The sequence below is a fragment of the Ruditapes philippinarum genome, unplaced genomic scaffold (genome assembly GCF_026571515.1).
Source record: "Ruditapes philippinarum isolate M1 unplaced genomic scaffold, ASM2657151v2 ctg5701_1_1_1_1, whole genome shotgun sequence".
Taxonomy (NCBI): Eukaryota; Metazoa; Mollusca; class Bivalvia; order Venerida; family Veneridae; genus Ruditapes; species Ruditapes philippinarum.
In genome coordinates, this window is record NW_026863040.1 from 198,748 (window position 1) to 226,152 (window position 27,405).

Sequence of the window (27,405 nt, forward strand, 5' to 3'; positions counted from 1 at the left end):
ACAATCTGAGTTAATACTGCTGTCATTAAACAATCCGAGATATTATTGTCGTCATGAAACAATCTGAGATATTACAACCGACATGAAATAATCCAAAATAATACTGCCATAAAGAAATAATCTGATATAAAATTGCATTCATGAAATGATTGGAGATAATACTGCAGTTATGAAATAATCTAAGATAATACTGCATTCATGAAATAATCCATCATAAACTGTTGTCATGTAATTATCCGAGATTTTACTACCGTCATGAAATAAATCGGGTTATACCTACAGTCATGAAATAATTCGAGATATTACTGCCATCATGAAACATTTCCAGATATTACTGCATTCATGAAATAATCCGAGATAATACTGTCGTTATGAAATAAATCGGGATATAAGGGTGGGGTTGCTTTTGTTACATTTGATTCGGTGATTTGAGCTCTTATTTAAGGTGAATCATAATTTAGTTTTTATTTCAGATAAGTCACATATCAACAACGACTGCAATACAACACACTGATTTTACAGCTTGGTGGAATGAGATTGAACAGGTGAGCACATTTCACTTTCAGAGAATTATTATTATTATCATTATTATAATTATCTTTGTAACCTTTTTTTAAATTCATTTTTAAATGTAGAAAGAGTAAATTAAAACGGTAAGGCATATGTTCTTAAAAAAGTAAACATTTAATGGGATATTAAATTCAAATTTAATGATATAATCCATATAAACGTATTAATGTTTGACGCAAAATGTACGTCGAAACAAGCAAATTATTTCAAACGAGCCGATTCCCCCCATATAGACATTTGAGCGCACAATTTGATCTATGTAAGAATTTCAAATTTTATTATTTTAGACTTGACATCCTCAATGGATTTCCTTTAATTGTAAAATAATTTTTTGTAAAATTTTGGAAATCTCCAAACACGATGTGAATGATTTTGACTTATCTCTGCGAACGCTTGGTGTATTTCGACTTTAAGTGTCAATACTTTAAAAGCTTTATGATTTTCAGGTGTCGAGTATCTTAAGTGTTTCACGATTTTCAGTTGTCAAGTACTTTCAGTATTTCTCGATTTGCAGGTGTCAAGTCCTTTCAGAGTTTCTCGATTATCAGGTGTCAAGTACTGTCAATGTTTCACGATTTTCAGTTATCAAATACTTTCCGTGTTTCACGATTTTCATGTGTCAAGTACTTAAAGTGTTTCACGATTTTCAGTTGTCAAGTACTTTCAGAGTTTCACGATTTTCAGTTGTCAAGTACTTTCAGTGTTTCCTGATTATCAGGTGTCAAGTACTTTCAGTGTTTCACGATTTTCAGTTGTCAAGTACTTTCTGAGTTTCACGATTTTCAGTTGTCAAGTACTTTCAGTCTTTCACGATTTTCAGGTGTCAAGTTCTTTAAGTGTTTCACGATTTTCAGGTGTCAAGTACTTTAAGTGTTTCACGATTTTCAGTTGTCAAGTACTTTCAGAGTTTCACGATTTTCAGTTGTCAAGTACTTTCAGTGTTTCACGATTTTCAGGTGTCAAGTACTTTAAGTGTTTCACGATTTTCAGTTGTCAAATGCATTCAGAGTTTCACGATTTGCAGTTGTCAAGTACTTTAAGTGTTTCACGATCTTCAGTTGTCAAGTACTTTCAGTGTTTCTCGATTTTCAGGTGTCAAGTACTGTCAATGTTTCACGATTTTTAGTTGTCAAGTACTTTTGTGTTTCACGATTTTCAGTTGTTAAGAACTTTCAGTGTAATAAGATTTTCAGTTGTAAAGTACTTTCAGTATTTCTCGATTTTCAGGTGCCAAGTACGTTCCATATTTCTCGATTATCAGGTGTCAAGTACTGTTAATGTTTCACGATTTTCAGTTGTCAAGTACTTTCAGTGTTTCACGATTTTCAGGTGTCAAGTTCTTTAAGTGTTTCACGATTTTCAGTTGTCAAGTACTTTAAGTGTTTCACGATTTTCAGGTGTCAAGTACTTTCAGTGTTTCACGATTTTCAGTTGTCAAGTACTTTCAGAGTTTCACGATTTTCAGTTGTCAAGTACTTTCAGTGTTTCACGATTTTCAGGTGTCAAGTACTTTCAGTGTTTCACGATTTCCAGTTGTCAAATGCATTCAGAGATTCACGATTTGCAGTTGTCAAGTACTTTAAGTGTTTCACGATCTTCAGTTGTCAAGTACTTTCAGTTTCTCGATTTTGAGGTGTCAAGTAATGTCAATGTTTCACGATTTTTAGTTGTCAAGTACTTTAGTGTTTCACGATTTTCAGTTGTTAAGAACTTTCAGTGTAATAAGATTTTCAGTTGTAAAGTACTTTCAGTATTTCTCGATTTTCTATAGAAACTATTAACTTTTAATCGAGAAATCAACCATTGACCTTCATAGTAACCACTAACTTCCAGAGTGTAAAGCCGCTAGTGAATCTTTTAATTACTAATGATTTTCTCAGCAATAACAACCTGTAAACTGTTTTACATGTGCACGATTTCAGATGCAGATATAACCTTTGTGATATCAGTAAATGATTATGACTTGATATCTGCTTTTCATTGATAGTAAACAGTGTTAATCACGGGGGAGGAACTGTTACACGATGGATGGAGTTCTTATGATAAATTGTTTGGAGTTCTTATGATGTATGTTTTGTCCATTAGAGAAAGTCACAAAGGTCACACTTGTATGTATGAAGTGAAAACACAACTCTAGTATGAATGAAAATGCCATAAAATACATAGCAAGTAAATAGGGCATTTATTAAATGCCATAAAATACATAGCAAGTAAAAAACGTTTTCACAAGAACATAACTGGGTGGAAAAAAACGCTATATACATTAAAAACAACTGAAAAGATAATAAGATTTCGTCATTACGAACAGATAAATTTGGCAATATACAAAGAAAATAATTTTTTGAACACATAAAATTACATATGTTGATCAAACAAAAATCTTGTAAAGTATCGGCTTCATTAATAACATTTAATATTGTAACATATAACATTTGAACAATGTATGTAACAAAGGCGAAAAATTCAAAATAGTTCTACACTGTAAAAATTACCTTGAAAATTAAAATGAAATGATATGAAACTTGACAATATCTTTAGAGGAGGAGGCATTGTGAGGAGGTGGTTTTCCAAAATTATTAGGATATGTTTTGCGAGCGTTTCACGCACATCAAGTAAATAAAGACTAATGGCTTGTTAATTTTGATTGGTTAATCAGACTACATGACTAAACATGGTTTGTTGATTGGCTAAAAAATTTCTACAAAAGTCTGTGCCTTAAGCCGTACTAAATTCCGTAAAACAAAATAAAATGCACAAAGACATAAAAAAATAATAAACTTCTATTTATGTTTTGTCAATTTAGAGAAAGTCACAAAAGGTCACACTTGTATGGATGAAGAGAAAACACAACTCTAGTATTTGAATGAAAATAGGGCATTTATTAAATGCCATAAAATACATTGCAAGTAAATAGGGCATTAATAAAATGCCATAAAATACATAGCAAGTGAAAAACGTTTTTACAAGAACATAACTGGGTGGAAAAAACCGCCACAAACCCCACACAAAGCGACCTAACTGTGATTTGCCTCCTAAGATGGACTAATGGCAAAAAAACCTAGTTGTAGGTTATATTAAACTAAGGCCACCATATATACAAAGACATAAAAAACTTTATGTCACCATAAACTTCTATAACTGTCACGAAGTACCCGGAAAACGTAACGGATTTCTGTAGAAAACGTTTTCTATATATTTGGAGAACTCATGTGAAAAATGGTCATTTTTACCTTTAAATGGGGAGTTTGAGGTGCTAAATTAAACTTTGATAATTGAGCTCCCCTTGCATATTGTATTATGTTTCAGAAGAACCTTTTAGTCCATTTTTAATCGCCTTTTAAAATAAAAATGTGGTAGTTTTGAGTAAAATTTCCAAATTACTTGCTCATCGGTACATATTGACCTTTTCATTTGTGACCTTCTTCGTTACTATACAATGTTTAAAATGCCTAATTATAATGCAGAGTTGCAAACATAAAGCCCATGTTAATAAATTTATAACCGATTTTTCAAATGTCACGGAGTTCTTGTGATGACTCAAAATATGTCCTTGAGTTCTTATGATTACTTTTGTTACTGCCAGTGTGTTTCTTGTGCTTCATTACGGCATATTTAAGCGTATTTTATGATTTAATACGTGTTTAGATTATCATAAAACTTAATACGCTCAGCTTTAACACAAAAATGGTTATATAATCTTAGTTTTGAGTGTGTTTTACTTCAAAAGATATGTTTCTAATTAAATTTGTGCGAATTCATATACATTATAAAACCGAACTAATTCACTAATTGTTTCTGTGTATACTGTTCGTAAACTATAGTTTTAATGTCATAAGTTTTCTTTGAAATGTTTACGCTGAATTTACAGCAACTACTGAGAAATATATAAGTAGCATAACAGACATGCATATCGTTTTTATGATGACAACGTTAAGTATATATGCGGTATATAGATTGGTGTGTAAATAATTTTGTCAAGTAAATTTTTCGGTTATTGTCATTTTTTCGGGATTCGGCAGTCAGAAAACCCCAAATCTGTAAAGCATATATTGAACATGATACTGCTTTGGTGTACAGTCTACAAAGGATAAACAAGTAATAGTCTATCTTCAGGAAAGCTTGAATCAGCGGTCACCTGTATTCAGCAATAACATGGCTTAAACCGCCAAACAAAACTTGTTAAGAACTTACACTTTTTTCTCAACGACATATTTTAAGCAACTGCCTTTCTAAGGCTGACAATATACAGTTGAGCTTCCCTCAAGAAGCGGCTTAGTAATTTGTTTCATTTTATAATATAAACAACAAGTATATAATCGGGATACCCTTCACACCCATGTACCCAAAATGTATGATCTTATTATACATAAAAAGTCAACCGATCACTACCGATCTCTTCAACAGATTTCCACGTGCCCTACGGGTTCGAGCGAAAGAAGTTCGCCAATATAGTTTTGTTATCAATTACAGCAAAAGTTGTTGTAGAGTTTCCACAACAAGGATTATACAGGGGGAATGCCCGAAGGACTCCAAATTTAATAAAAAAATTGTATGCAATAATTTTCTGCAATATACTGTAAAACACTTATTTTTTCGCGAGAACCTTATTTCGCGAATTTGAGGCAAAATGTCCAAAATAATTGTTTCGCGTCAACATGAATTCGCGTCTTCCCGAAAAAATGTGAAACCGGAAACCCGATGGCATTCGGATATTTTCTGTCCTGTCCGTTTACCAACTTTGCGTCGTTTATTTTTATTGTGCGACGAATGCATTTATATCCGTATCGATTTTTCTGATAGCTTGCTAATCTTCTTGTTAAGTGAAACCGTCTGTCTAAAAATATGTCAATAAAGTTTGATAATTATTTGATATGTGTTCACTGTGTTTGTCATGTATTGTCCATGATCATACTCCGTGCCTCTAGCATTGTTACTAGTAATGCAAAGTGTTAAAGTTTCACCGATTAGCCATTCAAAGGCAAGCAGACGAAAATCAATTAAACAGTACTGTAATTTTGCTAACCTGTAGAAAACAATTATGTTTACCCTCCGGATTGAACTGTAGTACAATACAATAGGATAAATAAATAGAAAATGTTACAAACAACTCGCAGGTGCTAAAGCATTTGTACCCAAATACCAAAACAGTTATTCTGAAACACTTGAAATAGCAACATGATGTAACTAGAACTGGCTTCGATACTTTTCCGCAGATATATATCCATGTGTACGCATTTTCGGATAGTGTTCATTTTCGGACAAGTGTATAGACAAAGTGAAATATTCGCGAGAAATATGAATTCGCGTCTTAGAAAACTCGCGAATATTAGCGAAAATAAATTTCTCGCGTATAATAAGTGTTTTACAGTACCTTTTTAAGACGCGGTCCGTTGCTATGATAAAATGACAGGAAGTACTATTTTATCGCGCATGCGCAATTTGCGTATGGCACTAAAGCCATGCCCTGCATAGAAATGAAGTAGAAATTCATAGACAATTCCGAATTTTTTAAGATAAAAATAGAAAATCATATAAAATAGCTGTTAACAGAAACACAAACGATGGCCAATAAAGGCATGGAAAAGACGATTGTTTAAGAATTCCCCCTCACTGTCACTGACCTGACATTGAGATTATTGTTGTAAAAAATATGTGGAAATATATATGTTAGCAAATAAATAAGTCAAATTAATTGTTGTTGAAGACATCCATATTAAAAAAAAATTATTACATATAATATATAACATTTTTATATAAATTTTATTAACATTTTAAATCGAGGTTAAATATCATTCTGAAAAAAGTCGGAACACGTGATATAATGCATTTTTAGTTTTCAGTTTAGCTAATTTTATCCTTTATCCAACTTGACTGAGATGCCAAACATAATTGTTTTAAGTCACATAATATATTTAAATATTTTTTCAAACTCTTGTGAAGTTAAGATGGGTGGTGGAATAACACACATTTTGTCCGGTTCCTGGTAACACATGGAAATGCACGTCACGTACACTATTTGTCACTTCATAAAATCAATAAACATTGATGAGATTGGTATAAATAAAAATTACTTAAATTACCATTAATCATTTTCATAATTTTATGTCATGGTACAAAAACGACACGGTTGAATGATATTGTTAAGTAGCTGGCAAATAACAACCGGTCACGTGTCAATCTGTTTGACACTTACCGCCTTGCCAATCAACTTTCAAAAGAATACTAATTGTGTAATATTATGTAATACATGGGTGATAAAATGTGATCTTTAGCACCCTGATGTTTTAATTATTTGAATTACTGATGAAAAAGTCACCTAATGATACCTTGAACAGAGGACTTTTGGTCGTTGAATTATAAGTCCTGCTTTTGTATATCTGTTATAAATATCAATTCACTTTTAAAGTACTAAACGCTTTAATTCATCCCAATATTTCTTTTTTCTGGGTGATATAACTTGAAATCACGCCTTTTAAAGACTTTAAGTGCGTTAAATGAATGCTATCGTTATTGCGTTTTTGCCCTACGCAGAATGCGCATGCACACGAAATGCAGCATACGTTGCTATGGAAAAATCGTAATGTAAAAAGGTCCGTATGGAGATTTCTGTACACCACGTGATGCTACATTTGATTTAAAAGTGAAAGGAACAAGGTCGATAAACGGCAATGAACCTTACGGTGACTAACATATCTCATTAAAGACCTATTTTCTATTGTCTTATCAACTTTATACGTTTCTATGACAAAAATTGAAACTTTTTAGACATCAAAATATCCGTTGAATACCTAAAAGATAACAACCCACCTCATTAAATTTAGATAAAGAAGTTAACATACTACTTCCTATTTTGCTGCAAACCATTTACATGTAATTTGTTTCGGCACCACGATAGCATAATTACTTAATGTTCTCTAAAACTGCCAAGAATAATGTATACATGAAAAAATCATGCTTGAGTATTAAATTCAAAAGCGTTTTTTATCCTGTAAGTCAATGTTCTACATCAAGTATGCTTTCAGTCATTCCAATAAAATGAAAAACAAAACAAAAAACAAACAAACACAAAAAAACTACAAAAACAGAGGAAAGAAAAATATCTCTTGAAATACACTCTTAACTGGTTCAAAATGTCAAAAAATACGGTAAAATTGCTCAGGGTCATAAGATCACACTTACCATGGAAACGAATTCTCGGACTTCATGGAAATAACGTTATGTTTATTGAAGATCCCTAGAGTTGTACATTTGGTTCGAACAGAAAGTGGCTTAAAATTTGATGATTTGACTCTGGGTGCTGTTTTTATACGCAGACGATATGGTACTATTTTTCGGATACTGTAGAAGGATTACAACAAAGTTTAGATGACTTGCTCACATACTGTAGGAGATGGGGATTAACCGTTAACATTGAAAAAACCAAAGTTATGGTTTTTTAGAAAGCGTGGACCGTTGCGTGAAAATGAAAAATGGGACTTACAATGACACAAATTTAGCTATTGTTAACAATTTCAACTATTTAGGTGTGGTGTTTGACTCAAATGGCTAATTTTAACTATAATACACAGTGCTCGTCGGCAAGGCGCTTAAAAGCTATGAACTGTTTAATGAATAATACTAAGGACTTTGATTTTACCCCAAAGACAATGCTTGAGTTGTATTTGATTCATTTGTTTCCTCAATTTTAAGTTACTCTTTCTGAAGTTTGGGGATTTACTAAAAACAAAGACATTGAAAGGCATACATCTAAAAAATTTTGCAAAAGAATTCTAAATGTAAAATTATCGTCCATTTAGTGTAGCTATATATGGAGAATTAGGACCCGATATCCATTGTAGTAACAGATAGTGTATTAAAATAGTCAAGTATTTTGTTACCAAAATCAAGTATCAAAAAATTCTAATAAATTGTCTTAAAAGTATAAGTAAATGAACTGTTATTAGAGAATTTATGTAATAATAAGATTAACTGGGTTTAAAAAGTGAAGAAAAATTATTATATGAACATGGCTTTGGATACGTGTTTGAAACACCGTTAACAGTAAATGTGAACCACTTTATATCTCTGTTCAGACAAGACTGATTGATACATTTCACACAGAATTGGAAAGTAGCGATTTAGAGATGCAATCAAATATTTACATTTATATAAACATTTAAAGGACCATATTGAATATGCTGAGTATTTGAGTATCTTAGGTAGAAAAAATTATAGATCTGTTATTACCAAGTTTAGGATATCTGCACATTGCCTTAGGATTGAAACCGGACGATATGGTCAGAATAGAATTGAAAGAGGTGAAAGAACATGCAATGTATGTCAATCCAGAGACATTGAGGATGAATTCCATATGATTTGTGTGGTGTCCCTGCTACAGACTTATAAGAAAACGTTACATGATAAATATTATTATGAAAGACCATCTATGTTTAAACTTACCCAGTTGTTATCAACCAGAAATGAAAAAATGTTGAATAATTTAGTTGTTTCCTAAATTGTGCATTAAGAATTAGGCATAATCTTTACAACAATAAATAATTAATAAATATATAATAAATAAATAAATGCTCAATTTTTGTCATGTACGTTAAGAATCTTATGTTAAATGATACTGATATATATTCTATACCTTCTTTTGTCATATGTACCACAGATATTTTCAATATTGTATTATATCATTATATTGTTTGACTTTGACATAATAATGTATAATTATGTTATGGATGAGGAGCGAAATGCTCAAATCTAAAATAAATTCATGTTCTGTTCTGTTCTGTTTAACCAAATTTTTGTGCAAATGATAATCGTACTATGGTTCATAATGATTTACACACTTATTGACTAATAAAATACGCTTAAACGTGCCTTAAATAAACACACTGGCAGTAACAAAAGTTATCATAAGAACTCCAGGACATATTTTGAATTATCACAAGAACTCCGTGACATTTGAAAAATCGGGTACCGTATAAATTAATTAGCCTGGGCTTTATGTTTGCAACTTTGCATTATAATTAGGTAATTAGGTATGGCAACGAGGAAGATCATAAATGAAAATGTTAATATGTACGAATGAATAAGTAATTTGAAAATTTTATACAAAACTACCAAAGTTTGTTAAGAAAGGCGATGAAAAATGAAATAAAATGTTTTTCAGAAACATACTACAATGTTTAGGCCAAACTTTATTATCAAAGTTTAATTTAGCACCTCAAACTCTCCATTTTAAGATAAAAATGATCATTTTGCACTTGAGTCCTTCAAATAATTTGTATACAGAAAAGTTTTCCACAGAAATCCGTAACATTTTCCAGGAACTCCGTGACAGTTATAATAAGAACTCCAAACAAGTTATCATAAGAACTCCATCCTCCGTGTAACAGTTCCTCCCCCGTGTTAATTGTCCCTTGTCATCAAGAGCCTTTATAATAAAAAGAGCCATCATGACTCTTGTTCAGTAACGTTTGTCTTTTATGTCTAATATTTTCATAAACAGATAAATTGCTGGGTCAGCATCTTCGCTAAACACTTATAAATATCATCAAACATCGAAACTTAAATGATTAAGTTATTCATTTCCGGTTTTAGATACTTGTTCGTCGAAGTTCTCCAGCTTTGAATATTCAGCAAACAATCGGCAAATTCAAAACCTGCCCTCTTGATCTAGAAGAAGAGAGAAGAATCCAGAAAGAAATAGAAAAGTGGAAGGACTATAAAGACGATGTTGACCGACTAAAACAGGAAATGACAGACGTGAAGAAAGACCTTGAAGACGTAAAAGAAAGTGATACTGCAGTGAAGAGAGACCTTGAAGACATAAAGGAAAATGTAACTGATGTGACGAGAGACGTTGAAGACATAAAGGAAAATGTAACTGATGTGACGAGAGACGTTGAAGACATAAAGGAAAATGTAACTGATGTGACGAGAGACGTTGAAGACATAAAGGAAAATGTAACTGATGTGAAGAGAGACGTTGATGAAATCAAAAGACGGCAAGGGGCAGGTTGGTTTTTTTAAGCTTTTTTTTTATGAATTCTACAATAGAAAGGCTGAGAAAAGTATATACTAGAATACTAACAAATACTATGAAACTTTTATGGATTAAAAGTGTTCATGCCAACAGCAATAATTCTATAAATCAGTGAATACAAACATGTACTTCTTTAGCGTTTTGATCCCGACGTTTCCAATTTGTGATAACAATCAACCCGTTTATTATTTCGCAAATTGCTTTGACAAACTTCATAAATCTCTGCTTGTCCGTTTGAAATGGTAGATTTCTCCCGTTTCAAGACGAATGCCATTGCCAGAAATATAAACAACGTAACAGTATTTAGGACAAACGAAAATTCTCTCTTTCGAAGATTATAATCGATTCCTTCCACTTTGCAAATATAAAACATTTAATATCTTGCGGTAAATATTAAATGTAAATCTACAATATTTCTAGGTTTTTAGTCACAATCAACTTCAAGAAAATCTGAAAATGTGCCGCAGTAACTTTCAATGTAACCGAAATTTCATAACATTTTTTGTAATTTGTCAAAAAGATACATGCACATCAATCAATCCCGTGGATGATACAAGTGATAAATAATTATTTAATAATCTTAAGATCCTTTTACTGATTTTATATGGTTTTATATCATAAATATAATGCTCAAATGAAGATTTATCAATATTGTATGTTCCAAAACTCATTATTTGTAAAGATATTACCAAATTTCTATTTCATGTTAATTTGAAATTTAGTTCCTATAAAGTCTAAGTCATTTCTTTCAATCAGATATGAATGCATATATTTTAATGATAACACATAATGAGGACAAATATTTTCTGTACATATTGTACATATTGTTCGATGTTTTTGAAAATCGTTTAAGAAGCATAATTATATACATATATAAAATTTCACTTGAGTGTAGTAACAACCTTATTTATAACATACAGGATCTTTAATAATTACAACAAAACAGAACGGTTTTTTTCTGCCTTGTGTCTAAAACATGCTTGTTAAAAGCCTTGAAATAAACTGTCAACGTTTTACACCTTAAAATTAACCATATAATCCCTTTCAACAGGAAATACTTACTCATTTATTATTAACATAAAAAACTTTTTGTTATTTAAGACGTATGTACTTAACTTGAGTGTACTTATATGATGTTACTTCATTGATAAACACCGTTCAACAGATGTTATTAGAGGCCTTTGATGCCGGAATGAATATTCAGAAGGTTTTTATGGCACTGTTGATTGACATAATGAATTATTTTCGTAAAAGAAAACAAGCAGAAACGCAAGTGTACCAAAAAAAGACAACAACAATGGCAAACAAAAATTTGTTTCGTAAGTGCCGTCCGCATGGATAATTTCATAGATGAGTTCGAGTTTTCTTCATTTTGGTAAAACATTTACAATACTGTCCGTTCACAAAACCTGATCTTTGATAACGCATAATGTACCAAAAATAATTTTAATAACTTAAAATATGGTTATATGGCAGTCTGGAGATATTCTGTCTCTTTTTCTTGTTCCTTTGTTGAAAAAAATGGTTGTTATGGCAACAAATACACTCAAAATAATGAAAATATTTTAATGAAACTTGCAATATGGATAGATGACAGTATAGAGAGTATGCACGTCATTTTTAGCTTGACTATAGGGATTATATTGAGAAGTGTCCTACTCATCAAGCGTCGGCTACCGCGTCCTGGTTTTTACAGGTTTTACTTAGTAAAATCTGTGTTTGACTATAATTTCTTTATTTCTTAAGATATTAACTTTAAACTTTGAAATATATTATGCATTAATTAATCCACATGGTGATATGTTTTGTTGTATATGTTGATGTAACGTACTTGTTTTATTATTTAAAATGATCTTAACTATAGAAAAAAGGAATACATTATTGTGAACAAAAACACCAAACACCACAATATATAGTCCGAGCACGATAAACAGAACTTTTCTTCATGTCTAAAAATAGAAGCACAGTCCATGAAAAGATAAACATGGGTAAACTTATGGTGATTAACCAAAGTATTTCCATTAAAGATATACAGATAGTATTTGAAAGACAATATAACTTCAACTGACCCTATAGCGTAGTAAGTTGAGCCACCTCTGCCAAAAGAAAATTACTTGTGGGTTCGAAACCTCGTGAAAACTTTTTCCCTTTTTTTATTCCATATTCACTGTAAAACACATAAATATCAGTTTGACAATGTACACATATGAATATATAACTGAAATAACACAAAGACAAAATGACGCAGTTTAAAAGTAAAACAAAAAACCGAGAAATCGGGTAAAAAATTTTCACTATTTACAGAAATAACCCGGGAAAAAAGTCCCGGGTTAAATAAATTGTCTCTGGCTTCAATCAAATTCCACAACAAAAATTTAAAATTTGAACCTTTGAAAATATAAAAGGAAACGGTTTTTTTGTTTTTTTTTCGGCAGAGTTGTCACGTAAAAGGTATTGTTGTCGGGGTTTTGGAAACTTTGTTAATTCAATGTAAACCCGACATTGTTACGAAGCTGAAAATTATTTTAAAAAATGAATTGGGGGAGTGTTTATTGTGTAAAAGATTAAAAAGAAATGGAAAAATCCAAGAGAATTAGACCTGTTGTTCATTTAAATTTTTCACGAAATGAGCAAGAGTATAAAAAGTGCATGGGCCGACAAGTAAAATTAAAAACAATTTGAATAAAATTTTGAAATTTTTTTATTATTTACATAATCTAAATTTTCAATTTTTTGGAAAAAAAAAAAATTGGGGAAGATACTTCCGCATTTGAAACGTAGGGGTAATAATTCTTAAAAAATTTTTTATGAAAAAACAAATTTAAAATAACAAAAAATTCCTTACTATTTCCCATAAATGGGTGAAAAAAAAACACAAAGAAAAAATTTATCTGTAAACAATTGTCAGCTTTTAACTAAAAATTTGTGGATTGTAGCTCTAACCAATTGGGGGCTTATTACGAATTCTTCTTTTAAAAACTCATTAACAATAAAGGTTAAAATCAGTCTATGCCCCTATTTACCCTTTAAACAAAATTTGCGTAACATTTAAAATATGCGAAAAGTTCTTTTTATCGTCGCTGGGAATTTACCTTTGTAATTTTCTTCGGTATTTATCCTAAAACCCTACAATTCCGAATAAGGAAGCTCACACAAAACAAAACCTTCCAATTAAGGTTAAAAATTTTTAATTTCCCCCAAAGCAGTGTTTTTTGGTTTTTAAAATTTAAATTTGGGAAGCAATTTTTCAGTGGTAAAAAAAATCCGAAAAATGAAAACTTAGACTGAGTTCCCAAAAAAAACCTTTTTAATTGTTGAGGAATAAGACGTTTTTTGATTTCAAAAATAAAATTTTAGATTTTTTTACTAATCAAGGGGGGGTCTTTTTGGAAATTTTCCTGACTTAAATTTGTAAAATTAAGATAAACAATTTGGGTAATCAAACTCTTACCCAATTTCTTCTCTGTTTTTTTTAAAATGAAGTAAAAACCGTTTACAGACGTACTTTGTCCGAAAAAAAAAAACATTGTGCGGAATGTTTTTTTATACAACCCTTTCCAAAAATTTTTTCAGCAAGGCACGTTTCCAAAGGGGTAAAATTTTGCGTGAAAAAGATACTTTTTTAAAATGTTTTTTATAAAAATACTTAAATTTGCCAGGAAGGTAAAACAACAAAAGCCCTTAAAAGCTTTACCCACACCTTTTTAATTTTGGGCCTTTTTTGGGAAAAAAAAATTTATAAATCAAAAAAAAAAAAATTTTCCCGGGAAGAATTTTAAAGGGGAGCTTTTTAAAAATAAGCGTAAAAATTTTTCTGCTGGTATCTCAGCTGGTAAGAAATTTTGGCGGGGCCATTTAAAAAAATATAGCGAAAAATGCCTGCGGGAAAATGCCCCAGCGGGGCTAAGAAAATAAAGCAGAGCTTTTCCCAAAAAATATAGGGGTTAAAAATGCTCGGGCCGGTATGTTTCCAGCTGGCAAGAAATTTCGGGGGCATTTCAAAAATATAGCGTAAAAAATGCTCTGCCGGTATTTAAAGCGGGCTAAGAATTTAGGGGGGGCTTTTTAAAAATATAGCGTAAAAATTTTTCGGGTTTATCCCCACGGGCCCTTAGCAACCCTACGCGGGGCTTTGAAAAAAAGGGGTAAAAATAAACTCGGATGCTTAGCTGGCTAGGCAATATAGCAGGGCATTCCTAAAAATATTAGGGGTTAAAAAAATGCTCAGCGGGCTAGGAAATTCCCCAGAAAAAAATTTTAAATATAGGTAAAAAATATTCTGCTGAAATCCCGAGCGGGCCCAAAGAAATTCCCTAGAAAGGGCATTTTTAAATAAAAGAGAAAAAATTCTTCGCCCTTTTCCCTCCTTCCCGCATCCTTTTTGTAATTCTTAGGGCCCGGGAAAAATTTTTTTTAATTGCAAAATTTATTTACTGGTCGCGCTGGGGCCCTGCGACTGACTTTCCTCGAAGATTTTCCGATTGGGGTAAAAAGGTTTGGATAGTTTATTTTGGGTTTTCTAGTAACCCCAAAAAGTCCTTACTTTGGTCTGAAAACTGACTATTGAGCACTCGTAGACTTTCTGAAATTTTTAGGTCCAAATGCAATAATGAAAATTTTTTTACTTTTTAGGGCCCCTAAATTTCCTTTTTTTTTGGTCGGCGACTTTTTCTGGGAATATGGCAAAAAATTTTTGGTGTTAATGCAGAAAATAAACATTTTTGGAATTTTTAAAAGAACACAAAAATTCCCCTTTTTCGGGGGTCTGCGACAAAATTCTAAAACACAATTTTGCAAGGGGCCAAAAATTTAAAGTCGCAGACCAGAAAATTTAAACCCCAGGAAGGCCCTTTTTGTATAAAACTGTCAAAATTCTAAATTTGGCCGGCCCGGGACAATTTCAAAGGGTCTGCGAGGGGTCCAGAAAAAGTCCAGACCACCAAATGGAATCTTGATTTTCTTAAAAAATTAAATTTTCTTTTTTTTTGGAAATTAAAACCCCAAAAAATTCTGCAAATTTTCCCAGAATCAAAATGGGCACAATGGGGTTAAAAAATGTCATTTCCCATAGGCACCAAACAGTTTTCCTGAAAGTTTTGGATTTGGTTACAAAAAAATAAAGACGCAAACCAGAAAAAATGGCCCTTTAAAGGGCCCCCTAGAAAAAAAATATCTTTATTTCCATTGGCCCAAAACCATTCCAAAAGTTTTGCGAGTGCCCCCAAAACAGTCCTTGACCAACAAAAGGGACTCTTGAGGTCCCTAGAAGATTAATTTTGGGTCAATTTTTTTGCTTTGGGCCCCAAAATTCCTAAAAAGTCTGCCAGTTTTCTCTCAAAATGTTAAAGTAAAATTAAATAGTTTCAAACATATTAAAATTTTTATTGAAAAAAGTATTCCTAAAAGTCTCCCGAGTCCCCTCAGAATTTTCCTAAATTTGAAAATGTAAATAAAACGCTGGGGCTTTCCCCGCAAAACCCATTTAATACTATAATTCAAAAAGCACTGCAATTTTGCTTATCCAACACAGCAATGTCTGCTATGTTCCCTTTTCCCAAAGTAGGAACCATACTTAAAATAAACAGCTAATTCCAAAGTCAGCTGGGGTTTCCCAGCAGACCCATTTTTACACTATTTTTTTGGAAATATCTAGGAATGCACTGCTAGATTGCCTACGAGCTGAGCATTCCAGCAGAAAATTTTAAAACAACAATTTTTATAAAATACTGCTGTTTTGCCTAGTCAAGTTTAGAAATTTCCAAAAGAGCTTTTACACTATATTTGGGTAATCCCCCTGTTTAGTTTCCCCAAAGCCAGTTACCCTTTCCCTTTAAAGAGCTTTTTTTCAACTATAGTAAGGAAAATGACCCGGGCCTAGTTTTCCCCCTAGCCATTTAGCATTCTAGGGGAAAGTATTTTAACACTAAATTTTAATTCCACTGCTAGATTCCCCTATCAAGCGAGCATTCCACAGAGCATTTTTAAAACTTTTTTTTAGGAATGCTCTGCAAAGATCCCCCAAAACACCCTGAGTATTACACAGTTTAAATGGGTTTTATCTATAAAAAATTGGGAAACCCTTTTTTGCTTAGTTACTGTTCACCGCTAACCTCTCACATATTATTTTTTCCGAAAAATTTTAAAAAACGGGGCCATTCGTTATAAACCAAAAGCCAACCAAAAATTATTGGCCCCAAAATTAAAACCCCTGCGCATTTTGCCCCAGGGAAAAACTGGGGGCCCCATTTTCGGAAAAGGGTTCGGGGGTAGCCGACTGGCAAAGTTTGAATTTATCGAAAATAATGTCATTTTAAGGGAAAAAGGGGATAAAACTTTATATTTATTTCGGCTGTTTTCGTTTTTTTTAAATTACCCTTGGAAGTTTTAAAAAAAAGGGCCTCATCGTGAAGAAAAATTTTATCTTTTGTGTCGATGGACCAAAAAAATTATGTTTAAAATTGGGGAAAAGGGAAAAAAATACTGGTGAAATTTAAAAAAGGGGAGGGGGCGGATTTTTTTCCCCGGGGAAAAATTTTTTATCTTGGGGTATTATTCCCCTAGGTAAAGGCGCGTTGATTGGACTACCCCCACCCCCCCCCCCCACAACCCCTCTACTCCCTCCCACCCCTCAAAACCTGGGAAAATACAGTAAAATTTTTTTTTTTGAAACATATTTTTTATATTTGGGTTTTTGCTTTTAAATTCCAAAAACCCCTTTATTTCCCCAAAAAAAAAAAAATTTATACAAAAATATTTGTAAAGGTATGCAACCGCCGCTCAAATTTCCCCGATCCCTCTTAATATGAAACCCCTAACTTTAAAATTGTTTCAAAAAATTTTCAATATTTTTGGGCCAAAAATGGGGGGAAATTTATTTCCCCTTAAAGGAAAATTTAAAATTGTCATTACAATTTATTTCAAGTTATAAGAAAAATGTAATCTTTGAATCACCGCAAGTGTAAAATCGACAATTTACGACCGCTGGGTTTTTTTTCAAAATTTCCCGACTAAAAAGGCAAATTTTTTTCGAAAAAATCAAAATTTCAAATTTTAATTGCGGCCCTAAATTGAAACAAATTAATTAAATTTTTTGTTAAAAAGTTCAACAAAAATTTTTATAAAAATAAACAAACCCTTTTTTTTATTTAAATTCCAAAATTAAAAATGCAAGTAAAAGTTCTACAGAGTGCCCCTCCCCTTTTAAATTTTTTTTAAAGGAGTATTTTTATTGGTCTAAGGTTTTTTATACGACCCAAAGAAAAAAAACCCCATACGAATGCTTTTCCCTTTATTTCAAAGTGTATTTCATTTTTGGGTTGGAGAAATTTTTCAAATCGGAAAAAAAAGGGGTTTTTTTATAGTTTTAAAACCCGTTTTGAAATTTAACCCGTTATTACAAATAATAAATAAAATTTTATCATATTTATAGCGCAATACAATAAAAATGCATTCATTTCGGAAATTAAAAGCCGTTTGTCCCGGGAATTTTTAAAGAAAACCCACCCGGCAGATCACTGCGATTACATTGCGGTACTTCGAGATTTTCATACTTCTTTTAACTTTAAAAAGAAAATTTTAATGGGCAAAATTTTAAATTTCCTTTTAAAAAAGTAACAAAAATTCCCCTACCATGTGGTACAAAAATAAATTTAAAATTGGTGAAAAAAAGTTGAAGTTTATGGGGTTCATATTAAAAAAGAGTGCTCGTGAAAATGAGCGGCGAGTTGCATTACCTTTACTAAATATTTATAGTATCAATTTTGTTAATTTTTTTTTTAGGGAAATGAGGGGTTTTTGAAATTTAAAATGCAAAACCAAATATTTAAAAATGTTCAAATGGAAATAAATACTGTTTATTTACTGGTTTTTGAGGGTAGGAGGGCCTGTAATGGGGGTGTGGGGTTAAAGGGGGTGAGGGGGTCGGGTTTTGTTACCAATTTCAACTTCGTCCGATTACCCTAGTGTATTATATAGTTGTTGCAATATTAATTTTTTTTCTATAAATACGGGCTAGTATATAGTTTTTGATATTTATTATGATTTCATACAAGTGCTGGGATTTGTACTAAATATTTGCCATGTTTTATTTGGATTTTATAAAGGGCGTTTTGAGCTCCACACCCAAAGTGTCTGTGTTACAGAACAGGCAAGCGTTCAGGTTTGAAACACAAACGTTTAAAAATCAAGTACTATATACAGTTGACTCTCAATAAATTCAAATCGCGTTACTCGAAATTCAGCGTAAGTCTAAGAATTTCTAAAGTCCCCTTTATCTTTGTACTTTAACTCCGCTTAGATCAAATTTTGACTTACTGAGCCTCCTGTTTATTCGAAAGAAAATTTTTGGTCCCGTCAATTAAAGTCTAACATACTTTCATCTCACTTAGTCGAAGAGTGAAAACAGTCGGCTGATTAAATGCCGACTATGTGTCATACATTATCAAAGACACATAATGTCAGGCACAATAATGCCAACAGCGTGTTATATATTTTCAAACACAAATTGCCAACTTGGTGTTACATATTAACTTGATGTTGCATATAAGCAGACACATAATGTCTGGCACATAATGCGAACTTCTTGTTATAAATTTTCAAAGACACATAATGTCAAGCACATACTGCCAACTGATTGATTACACATAATGTAAGGCACATAATGCAAAGTGGATGATATAAAATACCAAAAGACACATAATGTCAGGCCCATACTGCCAACTGCTTGTTTAAATTTTCAAAGACACATATTGTCAGGCACATAATGCCAAATGGATGGTATAAATTATCAAAGACACATAATACCAGGCACATAATGCCAACTGGATGGTATAAATGTTCAAAGACATATAATGTCAGGCACATAATACAAAACTGGATTGTATAATTTTATCCAAGACACATAATGTCAGACACATTATGCCAACTAGATGGTATAAATTATCAAAAACACATAATGTCAGGCACATAATGCCAACTTCTTGTTATAAATTTTCAAAAACACATAATGTCAGGCACATAATGCAAACTGCTTGTTATAAATTATCAAAGACACATAATGTCAGGCACATATAACAACAGCATAAATTGGTCTACTATACATTGATTTGTACTAAGACCCAGTAACGGTTTCCAGAATTTTTTTTCTTTCTACGAATACATGTTTTCTTTAAATTGCAAAATTTAGGATCATTCAGATTATAGCTATTTTGGCAGATCCTAAAACAGTAAGTTTTTGCATAAAATGAAAATATATACAAACCTTTATATATATGCCAAATTTTTGATCACCGGCATTCAAATATAGGTAGGAATCTGAGTAGCCACTCTATATGCTTGCATAGAGTGCCAGAAAAAATACTTAAAAGCTCTATATATAGCAGATAAGGCAAGAAAGAGTGTAGTGTTCACTGCGTAACCGTAAATATAGTGATTGTTCAATGGAGTACAGACTTTCTAGAATTTTTATCTCTTTACATTCTAGTCTCTTATGTTTAAATGCCTTAACATATTCAGTAATATCTTTAATATAACTTCTATATTACTACTATATTGGCCTATAGAAAAATGTCCGACATCTTTGATTTTTCGGCCATATTGGATTTTTTTTTAATTCTGTTTTGGTGTTTAATTTGTTTTTACCTAAACGTGCTGTATGACAAATTTCAGGCTTTTCCTATATTTAAAAAACTTTATTTGATGTATCATCCATTTATGATATAAAAAAATGACGGTTCCTATATTTGCCTTAAAAAAATGTCCGCCATCTTGGATTTTTTTCGGCCATATTGGATTGGCTTTTTCTAAATTCTGTTCTGGTGTATAATTTGTTTTTTGTTTACCTAAATCTGCTTTATGACAAATTTCAGGCTTTTCATTTATTTTAATGTTTTTCAATGTTTTATTTGACATATCATTTATGATTAAGAAATTTGTCGGCCATTTTAGTTGTCTCTTGAAATGGCCATTTAAATGGTCAAGATTATGTTTTTTTAGTTTAGTATCCACCTTTATTGGATTCAGCATACCTTAAATAGGTACACAGGTAAATATGCACAATGTTTGCTGTATATTTGGTACCCCATATGTTTCCATATGTTACATATATGTGTTTCATGTGTTTTGAAAAACATGTGTTTTTCATATGTAAGATTAACATATGTTAAACAGGTCCATATGAAAAACATGTGTCAACAAAGTCATGGTTATCACATGTTTTTCATATGAATATGTTTTGATAACGTTAAATGTATGTAAACTTTCATGTGTTTTTCATATGATAAATTTTATGATCATATATTCTGCAAGATTTACACTATGAACAGTCTTAATTAGATTTTACATGATTGTACATAAATTCTTAAAGATTCTTGGTTCATCGATCTTAGTACAACTTGTAAATGTAGTAAATCTATGGGGAAAAAGTTGCCTTCTTTTCCAATACTTCTTATCATGTTGAAAAAATAATAATAAAATACCTATTGAAAATAAATAAATGATAGATGTCTTTTTAGAGGGATAGCTGATTATAATTTAAATTAAAGGAAGAACTGTCATGGGAAGAAACAGTTTATGGGTGAATTGTCAGCTTGATGAACTGGTTAGGGGGAGAAAAGTCTACCATTCATTTTTTCTCCCTTTGTACATGTTAGTGTCTATTAAATGAAATTTTAACACTCTAAAACCCAAAACGAAGTGACCGACCGGTATCACCGTGCATATCCGGTTACGCAGGAATGTGCAATTAACGTTGAAGTAACGCTGAATCTGTGCAACGATTTTGACAAAACGCATGACACAATAAGTAAACGGACCAAACTATTTTATTCTAAATCAAATTTGAAGAAATAAATTAGCGCATACGGCTGCTTCGGAATTATATTTAAACCAGCATTTCATATTTTATCTCATTTATGTTTACTTTTTTAGATAATTCGTGAGAGAGACAACTTGATGACCGTTTTTAAGGTGTCTTTTGTGTTTCGTCAAATAGATATGTACATTTAACAAGTTTAAAACTATACTTTTTCATATTCTGTATACCTAAGACATTTGTCAAACTACAAGTGTCGTATAACAATATGAAAGAAGCTGGTAAAATAGATTTAGCTACCTTTAATGAGATGACCGCCATTGCTTCAGGGCTTCATTCACGAATTCGAATTTTACCTCGTAAAAATGGTCTCAATTACGTTTTATCTGCTAAATAAAGTGTGATATGACACGAGTAAATTGGAAAATGTCTCAGGTGCATCGAATATGAAATTCATAAAGTGGTACGTACGTTATTGTATTTACAGATATCAACGAAACTAAAAATCGCTATCAGTACGCTAGTCATGTCGTCATTTTCACGAATGGTCTTAACCTTATTTAGCACAAAACACAAACACAGTTTTGCAATGGGCAAGGCTTACAATAGAACCTATACAAATGTTAGAGGAGGATATTCAAATTCGAATTATTCTCAACAATACAGCATACAATTACAATTTTAACTGTTTAGTAACAAAAATCTTTTTCTCTAAAGAATCATCTATATAACTGTCTTTGGCCAAATCAGATTTCCAACGACCATGTCGCTTTAAACACCTATCTGAAATACCTTCTGCATTAGCAGCATTAGTGAATGCGTTCCTAAATGCAAATTGGGTGCAACAAGTTTAAACTTAGAAACAAGACACACTTTTGCACGAGTGTAGCTCAACTTTTTACTTTTATGAATCAAAAAACATGTTTGACGTGACCTTCAGGCAGGCCTAAACATGTAAGAATCAGAATTAAACTTCTCATTGATGCAGTCTAAATACCTTTGTAACATATTTACCGGACAGACTGAAGTTTGACCTCTAGAAATAAGAACTTCTTTGCCACCTCTGTATATATCAGTTTTACTTTTCTTAATTGATAAAGAGAAATATTCACTCTTAATACTTATATCATTACGGCGTAAATTGCTGACCTCATCAAAACGAGAAAAAAAAACCTGCATAGCTTAACAAAATCATAGTTAGGCCTAAAAAAATTGTTTTGTTAGGGTAACATGCTCTCAAGGAATAGGTAGGGTAGGTCGGATTTTTTTTTTTTTTTTTTTTTTTTCACCAGTATATTGAAATTTAGATATGGAAATTTCTGACATCCCTCCCGGGTGGCACAAATACATCCCTTCTATGTTTTCAAAAGACATTTCAGGTGTAACAATCTTAAACTCTCAGCGTTCTTCTGGTGAAGATCACACGCCGTTTTACAAATATTGACGATGTGATCCGCCATTTTGTAACTAAGAGCGGCGATAAAACCTGTACGGTACCCAGGGCTCATCCTGGGGGGAAATTTTAGGGAGAAGTGACTTCCTCGTGAAAAATCGGCAGAAGGGAAACATCCCAATGTGTATGCATTAACATGCATGGCTATACATCCTTTAACTACAATAGAAACACAATCTATATATCAGCTATTTATAAGCTTTCTCATATATTTTTGATAATAATGTGTAAGAAAACTATGATGAATAAATTAACTTTATATTTTTACTTTCAAGATAAAGTTACATTGGATAATGATTAATAAAATCTGTCTATCCTGTTCTGTTTACAGAAATTTCTTTTATGATCTTCTGTATGTATGTATGTAGTTAAAGCTTAATGAGGGTCCATCCGCCCTTTCGGGCACAAAATGCAGCTTGCGCTGTCGAGTACGGACCCCTTAATGATCTTCTGTATGTATGTAGTTAAAGCTTAATGAGGGTCCATCCGCCCTTTCGGGCACAAAATGCAGCTTGCGCTGTCGAGTACGGACCCCGGACATGTCACCAGTCATGTCCTTAAAGAGTTAATTTTGAAGCACAAAATGGTGATAATTTACCTCCATGCAATTTCCACGGAGTATTAGCCAAAGATATGAATTTTGAGCCGAAAAGTAGGTCACTGTACGGCGGTCAATGAGAACCTAAATGTACAGCAACCTGTGACAATATAGGAAAGGTGTTTTTAGCCCTGAAAAGGGCTGTTGGTGCCAGCTATAGGCCTGCCTTACAAGCCGTCAATCTGTGCTAGGGGCTCACGCACCCTAGCACACCATCCTCGTCGTCTCAGCCTACTTTGTAGGGCCACTCCCCTCGGCATTAGTCAGGACATCGGCAGCTGGTTCGCAGAAGTGACGAAGTAGTTCCGTAGTTACCGCCCACGGTTGAAGGCAAAATTTAGTTGAGTCCACCAGCCAAGTTGTAAATCTTCTGCCGATGCCCTGTGCCTTCTCAGCGACGTGCACGCTCCGAGGGGATGTGAGAAGTTAATGATCTTCTTTGTTGTATTGTCATATTTATGTGCATATAATTATGCTTATAAAACAATTTTCAAATATCGAAGAATATGTAAAATATGTACTGCAAACATTTGTGCACATTATATTTGATCACTAAAATTATATACATTCATTTCTTATTGAAAAATTCGACTGAGAAATTATAGAAAATAAATTTCTAATTACCTCCCTTTATTTTCATGAAATGTTAAACTCGGTAATATCTTTATAAATAATGCTTTTTGAAATTTACAATATTAATAAATCTTAATCTGAGCGTCATATTTATGACATTAAAACAAATATATATATATTGAAACAATAAGAACACTTCTTTCCTGACAAATTTTGTTGTTATATACATGAGCACATGATATACGACCGATATGTCGCATGCCGATCATGATTCGTAGTTTTAGGATGTCGTGCCCACGTGCGTACAAGCTGTGTCAAATTTGGCATTTCTACAAAGATAACAATGCAAAACACTCTCACTGTCTACAACATACCAATCATAAGATTTTTGCGAATTGGCTTTCTTAAATTTTCGCGTGTATTAGGTGTATCAGAATCAGTAACTTTTTTTTACTGCTAGGTTTGGGCATTTCACCCCAAGCCATGACGTGAGCGACATAACAATTTTTAATTGATGTTAACGGACTGAAATCATCCAAATGAAATTAATTATTTTTAATTGACTAACAGTTTTGTGATAGCCGTGAAAAACCCATTGCACATCGCCTTTACTTCGGTTAAACACCGCGTGTATATCAATTAGGGAAGATTTGCACGTGTTTAGATGATCGGAAAAAAATTAATCTATAATTATCGCCAAATCCTGTATTAAACTCGCAAAATATACCCGTTTCGGGCCGATGCTCTCATTATTTACTGTTTAGAGTAGGCGGTCTATCGCTTTGCATACAGGTAGAAGGGTAGTATATAGCGATGCTCTGATTGGATAATGATAATTAGCAGTCGTCATATGGGCGGATACAACAACAACAACAACAACAACATTTATTTAGCAATTAAGCATTACAATGCTTTTAGCCATGATATACATTTGACATAAGGTGACAAATGACACGAGAAATCATTAGCAATCAAATATTTTCTGCATAGAGAAGCTTACACAATAAATAAACTAGTTTGACATAGGTAAATTTAAATCGATACCAATATAATAATTATCAAATTTCTAAACTATTCCTTAATTTATTTGAAAAAAATATATATTTTGATAAGTTTAACAATTGTCTTTCATTATCTGTGGACATCAGTCTATCGAATTTATTAAGAGTTGGCCACCTACAAAAATATGGTTTGAAGTATTTTTTCCTTATTTCTCGATATATTGGGCAGACAAGAAGAAAATGATACTCATCTTCAATTATATTATCTTGGTTGCAAAATTTACATATTCTATTAGTTCGTTCTATATTAAGATATCTACCTCTTTCTATTTCTAAATTATGCGAAGATAATCTAAATCTACTTAAGGCAATCCGAAATTTCCTTTCACTTATTGAATTTAAATATGTTTCAAAGTTAAAAGATTGTTTAAACCTACAGTAAGTAAGTAAACGTTGTGAATTGTTTATGTTTGCATACCAAGCTTGATAATAATTATCTAATATCCTTTGTTTAATTTCTAAAAATGTAAAATTTCCATTATCTTGATTTATCCATATATTTGAAAGTCCTAGATTTTTTAACATTGTTTTTATATGAAATGCCCAATTTGAATTATTGTATGTTATATTATTATTGGCATCATTCTTAAGCATGATATAAATTTGTTTTTGCAAAGAGTTGTCTGATTTCAGTAAATGGATCCAATATCTTATCATATTTATTTTTCTAAAAATAATCATAGGAACTCTCCCTAATTCTCCGTAGAGACCAGTAGTATTAGTTGATTTATTAACATATAAAAGTTTTCGACAGAATTTTGTATGAATAAGTTCTATATCTGTTCCTGCATTCATTCCCCAGACTTCTGAACAGTAGTTTAGTACAGTAGCAACTAGCGAATCAAACAATTTACTTTTTTCACTAGTAGAAAAATCGTACTTATCAAAAATTGAAAATAGTTTATGTAAAGATTTAGATGCATGTTCTGCAATACATTTTTGGGTTCTATTCCAATTTGCATTTTTGAAAAAATATACGCCTAAATATTTAAAAGAAGTAACATTTTCTAGTAGAGTATTATAAAGGTAAAAATCATAATTTGTATTTCTACTGCCTTTTTCAAAAATCATAACCTTAGTCTTTGAAGTATTTATTTTTAGACCCCATGTATTACAATATATTTCAATATCATTTATCATTGATTGTAAGGATTCTGGTGATGTTGCAAATAACACCTGATCATCTGCGTATAAAATTAAAAATAAAATTAAATCTTCATATGTGAATAATCCATCTAGATTAGTATTTATATTGTCAACAATATCATTTACGAACATCATAAACATCAAAGAAGATCTCTGCTCTTTACATCGGCAAGTAATTACTCTTTGGGAATTAAGATTTTATCGGCGATGTTGACTTCTCTTTGATCAATTGGGAGAGCGAAATGGAAATATACACAGCGAAATTTTCGCCTGAATTGCCCTTCACACTGCTCATTGAGTACCTCAATAATACGGTATTTTCATGGATTTTTTTTTTGACACCAAAAAAACGAAAAAAACGGTAGGTTCGGCGCATATTATTAGGTAGGGTCGGGTGACCCGAACAAAACAATTTTTTTTAGGCCTTAAATCCCGGAGCACAATAACATCTGATGAATCTGAAAACATGTTACACAGTTCCTTTAAGTGATCAGAACTTATAATGTCCTTCTTTGTCCTGGGTCTAGAGTTTGTACGCTTTGCACACTCTAACATAGATTTTACTATAAGGTTCTCTGTCGGATCTGCGAAGTCATTTATATTATGATACCATTTAATGCCTTAAAATGCTGCTGTAATTTGATTTACCAATATCGATTAAATTGGATAAAAACATGGCTACGTGAATGGAATGTGCGGGATCTGTGTACAGAAATCTCTAAACGCTTTTACTTGATATGTATTTTTGTCCACTGTGCTATCGGCCCTAGAATCTAATATATGTACAGCCATTCTGTTTATAACACGTTTTTCGTCGATTATATTTGCACCGGCATCATGAAACTTCCTTTTAAGTGTTTGTCTCAAGCCAGAATCTGAAAGCATAATTCTGAAATAATGATTCTTAAAAACTAAGAAGATATTAACAAACTAAACTGACGCTTTTGACGAGTCACATCTCAATGCTATCATCCTGAAACTGAAAGGTTCCTTTTTAAAAATCACGTTGCTTCCTTTTCCCTTCGTTACCGCACCTATCACCGGTAAAACATAATAATCTTTCACAAACGTTTTAAAACTACCATTATCGTATTTTAATAATGGCCAAAATGCTGAAGATTTCCACTCAGGAATAACTAAAGTACCTTTACATTTTTCCTT

At 32.1% G+C, this 27,405-nt stretch overlaps 1 protein-coding gene across 1 annotated transcript in view; it reads left to right on the plus strand.

The window, feature by feature from the left end:
* The window catches only part of LOC132720978 (uncharacterized), a 70,293-nt gene that overhangs the window by 12,792 nt on the left and 30,096 nt on the right, over window positions 1-27,405 (plus strand). The window contains exons 3-4 of the mRNA XM_060705224.1: window positions 474-545; window positions 10,159-10,576. Of these exons, the coding sequence (XP_060561207.1) occupies window positions 474-545; window positions 10,159-10,576 (490 nt within the window). The remainder of the gene's footprint in view (window positions 1-473; window positions 546-10,158; window positions 10,577-27,405) is intronic.